The sequence below is a fragment of the Talpa occidentalis genome, unplaced genomic scaffold (assembly GCF_014898055.3).
Source record: "Talpa occidentalis isolate TD23 unplaced genomic scaffold, MPIMG_talOcc4v2.1 talOcc4.16, whole genome shotgun sequence".
Classification (NCBI taxonomy): domain Eukaryota; kingdom Metazoa; phylum Chordata; class Mammalia; order Eulipotyphla; family Talpidae; genus Talpa; species Talpa occidentalis.
The window spans coordinates 13248563-13260761 of NW_023601653.1; the positions used below are offsets into that span (position 1 = coordinate 13248563).

Sequence of the window (12199 nt, forward strand, 5' to 3'; positions counted from 1 at the left end):
CTACCTGGATATGCTTCATATTCTCAAAGAAGTCCATTTCTGGGTCGTGGCAATCAGTAAGCTGGACCAAGTCTTTAAATTCTGGTTGGTTTGGAAAGGTTTGAATTAAACAGGAAAGCAGTGTGGTGTAATCGTGTTGAATATTCTGCAAATATCAAGTTGAGAAACACTTTTTTTAAATTTTAAAAACAACTTGCTTCCTATATAATATTAAAAAAACATACACATACAAAATTATTGCTTTTAAACTAAAATGTTGCCGCTATAATAAACAAACAATATAAAAGCAGAGTAAGTGACTGGTTTCCTTTTCATCTCTGCTCCCCTGTTAAAAGTATAGTGAGTATTTACACATTCAAGAATTTTAATTAAGGGCCTCCCCAGGTGGCACAGGCGGTTGAGCGCAATGCTATGAAGCTGTCGACAGCCTCTGCAGCGCCAGTTTGATCCCGGCCAGCCGGCAAGGGTCCCACATGGCGCGGCAGACCTCTCTTGTTGTGCCCGCTGCTCCCCTCAGCAGTGTATTTCGTCAGTCTGTCTGTTCTGTTCCCCACTCTGTCTCTGGTGAATCCTCTCGCCCTCCCGCGGATCTGGCCTATACCCCGGTTCTTGTATAAATAAATAATAAATAAATCTTTTTTTTTTTTTTTAAGAATTTTAATTAAATGTACAAAGCCTGTCTGTCTTCTATATAATAACAGCAGAAAGGGAAAACAAACAAACAAAAAAAAGGTAGATATTAGTGCTTAAAAGACCAAGTTATAATCGCAAATCCCAGTACCTCTGTCTGGCTCTTCAGTCCTTTCCTCAACCTCTCCAGCAGAGAGCGATGAATGATTTCTCTATAGTCTTTCTCTGTGACATTCAAGGCAGCCAGCCTTTTGATGATACTCATCAAGCACATGCTGGCATTGTCACTTAAAGACATGTCTCCTAACTGGAAGTAGGGGGAAAAAAAACAAATTATTTTGTATTATGGAATATTATTTCCCAGTGCAAGAGCTTATTGAATTTTGCCACTGCTCTGTGTAAAAGCCCTACTAAGAACTATCCCTATCACAAGAACCTTATACTTGAAGAAGAATCAAACACAGGGTGACAAGGAATAAATGACTTTAAAGTGTCCATTTCTGAGAAGTGTCAATTTCACACAATACTACCAACTTTTGAATTAGCTTGATTTTGCAAAGCAAATGGAACAGAAGATTCACTAAAGTCAGTTTTCAATACTCAGTATCAGATGAGCACTGAAAGAGAGTTGACCGATATAATTCTAGTTAGTAGCTCTAGAGTTCCTGGTTTGAGGAGTGTGGATAGTGAGTGGGGATAAAGTGTTCCCAACTCTGCCAACCAGGCAGTGGTTTAGAATTCCTTGATATATGGAGAATGAGCCCCAAATGGACAATTACTTTTTCATATGCAACATAATACTGAATATGAGATGAATAATTATAAAACACCACAAAGAGATAATTGATGTCACTACATAGTTAATTACCAATCAAGGGTTTCATTTCCCCCATTTCTGTGTTTTAATTCAGTTTAGCAACATGGCATTTAACACAGTTCCAAATTCTTTTATTGCTGCTACATCAGTAAAAGAAGACAAGTTTTCAGTAATATAGCTCATAACTTAAAAAAACTGAGATGCAATTGACATATGATAAAACAGCCTTTAAAGTTTACATTTCAGTGGTTTTTAGCGTTTTCACAAGGTTGTGCTACTACTGCCACTATATGATTTCAGAACATTTTCATCACCTCAAAATAAACCCTAAACCCATTAGAAGTCACTCTCTTCTCCACTCCCTGTAGCCTTGGGGAACTACTAATTTACCTTCTGTCTTTATGAATTTCCCTAATTGAAAATACCACTTTTTTGACTTTTCAAAGAGCTTCTGCATGTATTATTTTATTGAAAATAACTTGATTTCAAATCATGAGGATAATAGTTCTCTGCCAAACAAAGTATTTTTATACTACAAAGCTTTGACCCCCATAAAAAACAAATTAAACATTAGGTTATGTAGTTGTATTACCAAAACAGTAACGTGCAATTCATAGATTTTTGCTATCAACACCTACCTCCAGATTATAGAAACAATTATGCATAACTGGAATTAGGTAGTTAACATCCACGGTTTGCATCTCTTTAATATGAGAGGCGATGGTCTGGAATGTTGAGAAGCGAACATCGAAGTTGATATCATCAAGATGTCTTCGATCAAAGGCATTAAGCTACAAGAAATGTGTTGAAACCTTATGAATGAAGGTATATAAATCCCAAATAAGCACATGGTAATACTTTTGAAGCATAGGAGAAATAAGCTCTTCTTTCTTACCTTGACCACTTCAGTAACATATTTTAATTCACTCTCAAAATCAGAAAGCGTCTGAAAGGAAAGAAAATAGCATATTATTAGTGAATAAAACCTTAACTCTCAGCCCTCTTCCCTTTGGCTTCCTGCCCCCACACAAATTTATATGAAGTTATCATGGGACCAAGAAAGTTGCTAATGTGCTTTATATGTGACTATGATTTACAGGGGTGATTTGTGATAAAGAAAAATAACTATTACAGACCTCGAAAACTGTGCAAAGCAATTGCCGTGACAACTTGTTCTTAATAATTGAGAAAAGTTTTGCTAGAGGCTTGAGGAAGTTTGTAGGTTCCAGACAATGCTTTAACAGGTTTTGTATTGTCACCAGAATATCAACCTCTGTATCCTTAACAACAAATAGCAGGAGAAATAATATTTTAGTTATTTATAAAACTGTTCCGCTTGTACATTAATATATTACAGATTATAAAACAAGTAATTATATATACAAAATGTAGTAAGTGGAAAAATTATTTCATAGCCTTTTAAAAGTTGTGGGCATTTTTACCTAATATTGAACTCACAATAGTATTCACTAACAGTTTCTTCCTTTAATTCTAAAAGAAAATATGCAGCATGGCATTGAAACAATTTCCTTTACTGTCTAGTCAAAAAAAAAAAGGTAAAAAAAATGAGCTTATTGAAATAAAATATAGATTTCTGATTGTCTACAGATCTGTGATCTTCTAAACTAGATTACTAGGTGGTATAAGATGTTCAATATAGCTACTTCAGGCAGCTTTATAAATGCCTTTGAGTCACGGGAAGACTGTTAATTCATATTGAACTAGGCTTTGAAAATCAAATCAGAAACTTTTCATTATATCTGAATATTCCAACAGCTTGACTCTTCACTCAGTTTTGCCACCGTGGTCCATATTTAAAACTATACAATGCACTTCTTGGGTTCTAAAAGCCAGAGAGGAGCAGAAAAGTTCTGGAATGGATAAGAAGCTAAAAACAAGAAAATAAAGGGAGTACTTAATACTTTTACTGTTATGACAGAGGACAGTATTTTCCTCTTCTAGCTAGTTTATCATTCCTATTGAAGTTCCAATTTTTCTCTGTTTTCAATTACATAAACCTGTATAGTTTTTTTTTCAGTTCCTTCAGAATACATCATAAGATCTAAGCAAAATAAATATTAGTCACAAATAAACCTGGTGATGAAGTGGCACTACAGAGACAAAGTAAGAGCCCTATGAATCCATACCTCAGCAATATTGCCACGGTGGAGAAAAGGAAGGAGAAGTGTGATGAGGAGAGAACTTTGTTCTTTGTCTTGCATGAACTTGCTGATCCTAGAGAAGGAAACAAATTCCCGATAGGTAAGGAAGGGATACGAAAGGTTAACCCAGCTACCGAGCAATGCCACCTCTAATTTCCCTAACTCTAGGGTACTTCTTTCGCGAATATTGGCTTAGGTGGGGAACTAGCAAACTCCAGTGCTATCATTTGGCATCAGTAATTTTCACATTTTGTAAAAAAAAAAAATAACACTTTTAAGTGCCAAGATTTCTTTAAAGCTTTATGTTTAGTATTTCAATTTAACCCTCACAATACCATGTAGGAATACTAGCCCCATTTTGCCAAGAGAAAACTGAGGCTCAGAGAAGTGATGTCACACGGGTAGGAAGTGGTAGAACAGGTCTTTCAACCCTGGTCTTGCTGGTGCCTAATCTTTCTGTGGCTACACGGCCAGCAATAAAAGTTTATGGGTCTATTTAGTGTGGTTTTCCATTCTGTGTAATATAGAGATACAATAGTATTTTAAAAAAAAAATCTTAAATGAAGTTTCTGGAACATTCTATTATACCATTTTGCTTCTGATGTTGCTGCTGAAAGTAACAAAAAAAGTAAACTTTCAATAACTAAGCCCTATAATGGTCGATTTAGAGTTTAAGATAGAATACTTTTTGTCCTCAGGTTTACCTACCTTGTATTTTATGGCCATCACAACTATATAATACTAGGTCCATTGCTAAAGAGACTTGTTAAAAATCACTGCAATATTTTGATTTAAAAACCAAAAACAATAAACTATTTAAAATTATTTTAATTAAAATATAAAAATAGAAAACTGTGATCTCACAAAAATTCAAATTTTTACTTGAAGAAAATATGAAATATACAAATCTACTAGTCTACTTTAGAATGTCTCTTCCCTTTTATAATTAAATGAAGACAGATGTCATAAAAGATTTCCAATGACCATCCCAGCAGAGAAGCAGAATTTTGCGTTAACTTAAAAATAAAAGGTATTTAAAATCCTAAAGCCCTTTTTATTTATCATCACATTAAAACTGAAAAACAAAATTTAATATAATTAAAACAATTAAAAGCGCTTTTAAGCACCAACATATCACTCACTTAGAAAGAATGCCAAGTTCCTTACTGACTCGTGCTCTGTTCTTTTTCTTTTTCACCTTTTCTGCGCTTATTGTGGTTTTGCTGAGATACTGGAGTATAGCAGGCACATGAGGCAGAATTAATCGTGCCCCTGTCGTGATAGATTCTGAAATAGATAAAGATAAATGTTTTGATTTTAATTAACTAATCTCTCGAACGATAACTGCACACTATCTTTGTGAAGACAGATAAGGAAAGCACTCATTTATTATGGAAATTTAATTAAACTTCAACTCAGATGATTAAATAACTTTCTTCTTACTCAAAATAGCTGTATCACTAGCTAAATTAAAATTTCATGTAAGAGACCCTTGAGGTTTTATTAAATCCACTTTTGGTAATGGTGAAGTATATTATTAGGAGAATATGGTGGAAAGAATTCAGAGACAGATAGTGGAAATCATTTGATAAGTTCCTGGAGGTTTGCTGAATTTTCCAGAATATAAATAATCTGAATTTCTACTATTGGAAAAGAAATTCAGTTTATATAAATTGGTCTGAATTCCTAGAGAAAAGAAACTCTTTTAATGGCATGCGTTATTAAAACAGTCAAATTCTATTGAATTTTTCCTTTCCTAGAGAACACATGCTACCTCAAGAGTTTAAGAATCACGGCTTTGTACTCCACACATACCATCTGCACTTTCTGTGTATACACATCCAGTTACTGGCAAGCTCAAAACTGTCTCTGTGGGCTCAAAATCTGGAAGGTTAAGAAGATCATCAACTATATCCATCACCATACTGGCTGTGGCTTCAGAGAGATTCTTTGCTGAGAGAATCGCAAAAACATTGGTCAAAATATCACATTCTGGATGTCCAGGCTTCTGTTTTGCCAGAAAAGGGAAATATCTGCAAGAAAATCATTGAAATTGTCAACTTATTTCTTACTACGTTTATTTTTAAAACATGTTGCATGTGAATTTTCATACTGAGTTTATCAAATATGTATGAAGATTAAAAGATTACTCAAAAGGGAAGTTACTTTCAAATCTAAAGTGTGATGGGCAATGCTAGGAAGTACCTTATAAACTATTATTATTATGTAGGCACTCTCTTTAACACTTCTCATTTCATCGTAACATCTCCCTGAAGTGACATTCTCCCTACATAACAGATGAAGAAATTGAGACTTGTCCAAAGTCATTTAATAAATGGTAGAGTTGAGATTTGAACCATAGTCTAATTCCAAAGTCAAAGTCCTTTCTTAAAGAGACATATTGAAGACACGCTTTTTCAATTATAAGCTGTCTAGACTGTGAATGTTTCTATACGCATATACAAACCAATGTACTGCTATAAGGGAATTTGTTGTACCAACCAAGCAATCATTTGCTATATCAGGATGTGTAAAATTCAGAGATTGAGATCATTTTTGGGGAAGGTGGATGAATTCATGCCCAATAATCCAAGAGTCATACAAAAGGATAGGAACTTCCCACTTGGTGAAAACATTCCAACAAGGGCAGAGAATACAAGGGTGTTCCAGCCAGGGGCAAACCAGAAGCTATTTTATAGCCAGACACACAATCCTAACACAATCAGTAAGAAGACCAAACTGAAAAATATCAGATAGTTTAGATAGTTTGGCTCTACCCATTCATCATCATTGGAAAAAGAACTTAAAAGCTTTAACATATTCAATACTGATTAACTGACAGAAAAGTTCTAACAAGATATTCATACATCTTTGTCCAACAGATATCAGGCACCAAGCAAGATACTTTACCTATTTTCACCTCTATTATTAATGAAGAAGGGACTGTTATTATTTACACCTTACCGATGGCAAAGCTGAGGCTTAGAGAGGTCAACTTTTCTAAAGAAGACACAATTGTGCTAGAATTTGAAGCCAGGTTTATATGGCTTTAGAGACCACCTTCTTAATCACTGTGTTTTGAATTGTCTTTACAGTTTTTCAAACATAAAAGGTGAGAGAGCTGCTTTCAACTGCTGGCAAAATCCTTGCAAGAGTGCCATCAATTCCAGTCTGACCTGGAAGTGATCAAAATGTTTCTTGAACAATATAACTGGGCATGCTTCATGCTAAAATGTTTGGCTCAATCAAAAATTTTTATCACTCTTTCAACACGCAATGAATATCAACTAACCGTCATGGTAACTCCCTGTTACGGAAAATATGATAATAATTGTGAAACTGTCTCTACCCTCAAGGAGTTTTAGCAGGTAAACTATGAAGAGACAAGCGTGTGACAAAGGAGTATGTACTAACAGGTCCTTCCAGGAGTGCAGACAGCTTCTAGGAGGAAAAGACAGCCACACTGGGGCCACAATGGTCAGAACCAGAGCAGCTATTAAGAAAGTAGCCAGGGACAGTCCCAGTTCATGTTGGTTGTTTTGGCTTAGTTATTTGTGGCATCTCTTTTCATTTTCAGGAATGTTCCAGTTTGGACAATAGATTATGTGGCCACCCTAGTTAGCAAACAGAGTTGTTTTGGTTTTGAGTTCATCTAAATTTTGCAACAATATAACCTTACTTCTATGCTTAAAGACATTGCCTATAGTTCAGCACTACCTGCATTTACTCAAAGTAAAATTCTAGACTTTTCTGTAGATGATAATCTGCTAACTGATTGGCATTATGTAACCTGAACCCTCTGAAATGACACTTTATCTTTCTATCGAGGAATAGCATTTCCAATCAGGTGGCTTTGAAACATTCATTCATCAATTCTTTTACCCACAATTACCTATGCATGCTATGGAGATTTCAAGAGAAGTCAACCCTTCTGAGGATTTCTTTCAGGTGTTACTTAGGAAAGAGAAAAAAAAATTCTACTGCCTACTTCCTCCATTGCTATATGGCTTCCATTTCCCATCAATCAAAGATGAGACAGAAGTTGCAGAAAAGAATGAAGTGGCCCCAATGACGTGGCTTGACACCTTGAGTAAACACCCAATGAATACAAAACTGAGTCATTATTATAAAGTCTTCCTGGATGAAAGTCCTTCATAGCTTATTTACATAAAAATTGCACAACTATAGAACATTTCTTAAGTATGCCTGTAAAGTGCTGCTAATCAATGTCCAGTGATAAAACAAGATATGAAATTGCTTCCTCAAATTGGGAAATACATGAAAAGAGCTCTTCTGACCAGTAAAAATGAGACAGATTTTCCCAAGGAAGACAATGTCATGGCCTTTGGTTTGTTGTTGAAAACTACCTAATGGGGAAATAGTGGAGACATAATTGCACATAAGAAAAAAAAAATAAAATAAAGTCAATTACACTGCATGATCTCAAGTCTGTAAAATCCAATGCCAAGATTTTAACATCACTTTATTAACAATAAAACTTTTCATAAATTCTCTTTCATTCTTTCAAATAGCTTGGGACAAACTAAAGTCTTTTTCCATTACTAAGATAAATAACATATGTAGTTTCCCCACTCCTTAGTGAAGATGCATGTGGTCTGTAACATGGCATCTCTGAACCAACAGTAGATGAAGGTTCTGAGAACAGCTCAAATGTCCTCAAAAGGATGTTGATTTATGACATGAGACTTGTACATATGTTTAGATGGAATTTTACAAAGGAGAGAGGACTACGACCAGAAAATCTAGAGAGCCTGTGAATTTTTTCTGCCTTTAAGTGGAAACTGGGAAAAAAGAAATAGAATACCAAATCAGTTTTTTATTTTTAAGTAAGCACAGTTGCAAAAACTGGTAATATTTATGTGACGATACAACTGTCTGGTCTGTTTGACTATTTTCCCCTTCACCATGCCAAATCAAAGGAGTGATACAAATTTTTACACATTGGAAGAATATCCCTATCAAATCCAATACTTCTAATTTTCAACTTTAAAAGCTTTGATATAACATATATAACTTTTAATTACATTAAATTGCAAAGGTTATCTTTTTATTATTATAAATATTTCAAACACTCCATAAATGTATGCTGAGAAGGTTCCCTTCCCCACTGACCCACAAAGGCCTCTATATGCTGTAACATGAATAGTTTCTCATGTCTTTCTAGATATTTTCAACTTTATTTTATATTTACACATACCCCGCCCACCCCAACACACACACATATAAAAGCATTTTTTCTTGAATCATACTGTACACTTGAAACTTTCATTTTTCTTTATTGTATGTATTTTGAGATTCAGTTATCTTATTTATTCACTCTAGCTTCATTTATAGTAGTTTGCTGTATGAAAAAATTATTTTTCTCCCTTGATTATTAAATTTTTAGTTCCCTAATTACTTTTGACTAGATTAGCCTAGGCACCACTTTTAAAGGTGAGGTAAGGGAAAAGGGAGATTATACCTTGCATTTCTGCTCCAGATACTAATCAGTTTCAGCAAAGGAGTAGGAGAATACTGACTTTCAGATCCAAGCCTGCTGATCTACAACATAGAATAAAAACCAAATACCAAATGAAAACACAGAACAGGGGTGGGTAGCAATTAAAAAGGCAAGCCTAGAAACCACACGATTGGATAAAAGAGCCAAGTGACAGAGATGAACATTTGTAGGACAGTGAGAGAAAAAAATGAGGGAATTCAAAGTGACATCTACACAGGAAACTGGCAAAGAGAGTAAATGGAAATGCTAACACTTGGAAGGAACCAGAACGTTAAATTTCCATTTGTCAGAAATGACAGATCAAGCAGTCAGAAATTTTTCCTAAAAGTCAAGCCTCTCCTAAAGTCTTCTTAGCTACAAGGAAACATCAGTTCTCATCATCAAGTGATTATTACTAGAGACATGAAATAAGGAAATATGTAACAAATCTCCATGTAGGGCTCCCTGGTGGGGGAGGGGTTAAAGTCTCAGCACTATCAAGCTATTGCCAGCCACTGTGGCCTGTATTCAATCCCCAGCCAGGGAGATGACTCCCATGGCGCAGCAGGCCTCTCCTGCCTTGCCTGCTGCTCCCCTCAGCAGAGGGGACATAATCTCATACACATAAGCAGAGGGGACATAATCTCATACACATGACTGAGATTATGTCCCTCCCCTCTATTTCAATAGATCTCTCTGTTCTGCTCCTCACTCTGTCTCTGGTGAATACTCTCACCCCCCACACCTCTGGCCTGTACCCCAGCTCTTGTATGTATAAATAAATAAAATAAATCTTTAAAAAAAAAAAATCCATGTATTTTACATGTCAGTCCAAATTCAGAGGCACATTATGAGGGATGCTGTTACAGAAGTTACGTTATATTTGCTTAAGAGGCAGGATTATATGCAAATTAGCCTTAGGTATATATTAAAAGAATGCCATGGCATTGTGGAAACCAGCTCATGACCTTTAGGTGGCAGCAGGAGCAAAGAAAAGTGTTAAAACTTCCATAAATAAAGGCTTGATGCAAAAGAAAAGAGCAAGACAGATGTTCATGCCTGCGTGCAGATGATGCTGGAGAAACAGCAACAACAGAAGCAGAAGTTACCCTGGCAAAACACAGGAGTCAAGGTTTACCTGGGGCCACACTGCAGCACAGAACACTGCATCAATTTCTTCTGTTGTGAACTGATGAGACTCCCAATCCAGAAAGATATCAGTTACCATTTTGATTCCAAGACGTCTCAAGTTTTTCAATGGGTTAATAAATCTCAGTTGTATCTGTAAAATAAAGATCCTCCATTAAGAAATGTATGACTTTTACCCTTCGCTTCTCAGGGAGGGCACACTTGCTCAGCTGGCGAAGAATCAAGCTGGAAATCCTGTTACAAAGTCTGTTGACTTTGGCTGTGATTTACCTGGGCACGTCAACTGAGCAAGTCAAGAAAGAAAAGCAGAGATCTAAAAAAATCAAAATGTGAGATGCTCCACTGTCATTGCCCAGTCAAATCACGTGAGTAGCCTTATAAAAAAACAAAATCACAACTGGAACAGCTGCCTTGTACTCTACATTGCTTTTATTTAAGCAAGCAATTGTCTCATAAAATTCTGATTTTTTCCAATGCACAGAACATTCTAAACAAAACATTTTTTGCTATCATGTCTTAGATCAGAAGAATTAAACCTTTATTTCAAGTGAAAGTCACTTTTCTTTTTGTTTTCATATTTGTATTATTGCCATTTTTCACTTTTAAAACTAGGAGCTTTCTATTATTCTTGGTAAAATTAATCTGGGCCCAGTGAAAGAATATATGATCTCTCCATACGGTAGTATACTTTGTACATTAAAAGACAATGAGGCAACTGAATTAAGGCATAAGATCTCAAAATATATAGTTAAAGAAAAATACTATTTGGAAAAGCATACTAATTGTTTAAAGGCTGAAGCTGGAGTGGGTGGTTATTTGAGTTTGATAGCAAACTTCTGGAATCTCCTTCCCTATATGTTATAAAATCATAAATAGGCAACCTGTTTCAAAATAAAACAGTTTAATGAGTCCCTATCAATGGGTCAAAAGGCATGCTAGCCATAGACTTGACTTCAACTTAAAATTTTACTGAAGGAAAACTTCTTAAATATCTGAGAGACTACGAATGTCAAAGATATTCAATAGGAGAAAAATTCTATAAATATGAGAAGGGCAAAGTTCACGGCATGGACAGAATTTCTGATTCTTAAAGGATAATGAGGTTTAGGTCAGACAGGAGAGAGATAAAGGCCTCAGAGAAATTTTTTCTAGCATAGAAATTTGTAAAAATCAAATAAATGGAAGGGAGAGAGACCCCTGTTTTTCCACTTGATTGATATACTGTAGACTCTGGATATGTTAAGGGGCTATATGTGTGTGTGTGTATATATATATATATATATATAGAGAGAGAGAGAGAGAGAGAGAGAGAGAGAGGGAGGGGGGGAGACAGAGAGAGCTTAAATTATATATGCTAATTATATATATCTTAAATTATATATATAGACAGATAGCTATAGATATATATCTTAACCCTTTGCACTCCGAACCATTTTACGATATTTTGATTTAATTTCTTGTGCATTTCAAGATAAAACTTCAGTGAAACATGCATGTCTCAAAAAGTTGCATTAAAATAACCTCAATTCCCCGTAATCACTAATAAATTGCAATGTCCCCTGAGAGGGGACATCCGAGTGATATGCTAGAATTCCGATGTCCCCTGAGAGGGGACAGCGGAGTGCAAAGGGTTAAATTACCTACATGGAAATCTGAAATCCATCCTGAAATTTATGAAGACAACATAAAGGATGCTATTTACTTGTGCAAAGTCTCAGGAATCTTGGCACTTCATGTACCCACCAAGTTTCTATCATCCACTTTTGGTCAATTATCTCATTATACAAGTTAAAGACAGGAGATGACAGGCAAAGCACTAGAAGGTGACACAGGTATGTCTGCTTCACTCCTACTGGCAATGTTTTCATTACAAGCTGCATTATGTTGGTGAAAGATAAGAACTATCACTGATATTTGAAAAAAATTATGACATCATGATTC

General features: G+C 35.4%; 1 protein-coding gene across 1 annotated transcript in view; it reads right to left on the reverse strand.

Moving 5' to 3' along the window:
• Positions 1-12199, reverse strand: part of UTP20 (UTP20 small subunit processome component) — an 81943-nt gene that overhangs the window by 26909 nt on the left and 42835 nt on the right. Inside the window, exons 28-37 of the mRNA XM_037513784.2 lie at positions 10248-10391; positions 9092-9171; positions 5425-5642; positions 4752-4896; positions 3595-3682; positions 2584-2727; positions 2343-2393; positions 2086-2238; positions 782-937; positions 5-145 (exon numbers count right to left, since the gene is read on the reverse strand). Of these exons, the coding sequence (XP_037369681.1) occupies positions 5-145; positions 782-937; positions 2086-2238; positions 2343-2393; positions 2584-2727; positions 3595-3682; positions 4752-4896; positions 5425-5642; positions 9092-9171; positions 10248-10391 (1320 nt within the window). The remainder of the gene's footprint in view (positions 1-4; positions 146-781; positions 938-2085; positions 2239-2342; positions 2394-2583; positions 2728-3594; positions 3683-4751; positions 4897-5424; positions 5643-9091; positions 9172-10247; positions 10392-12199) is intronic.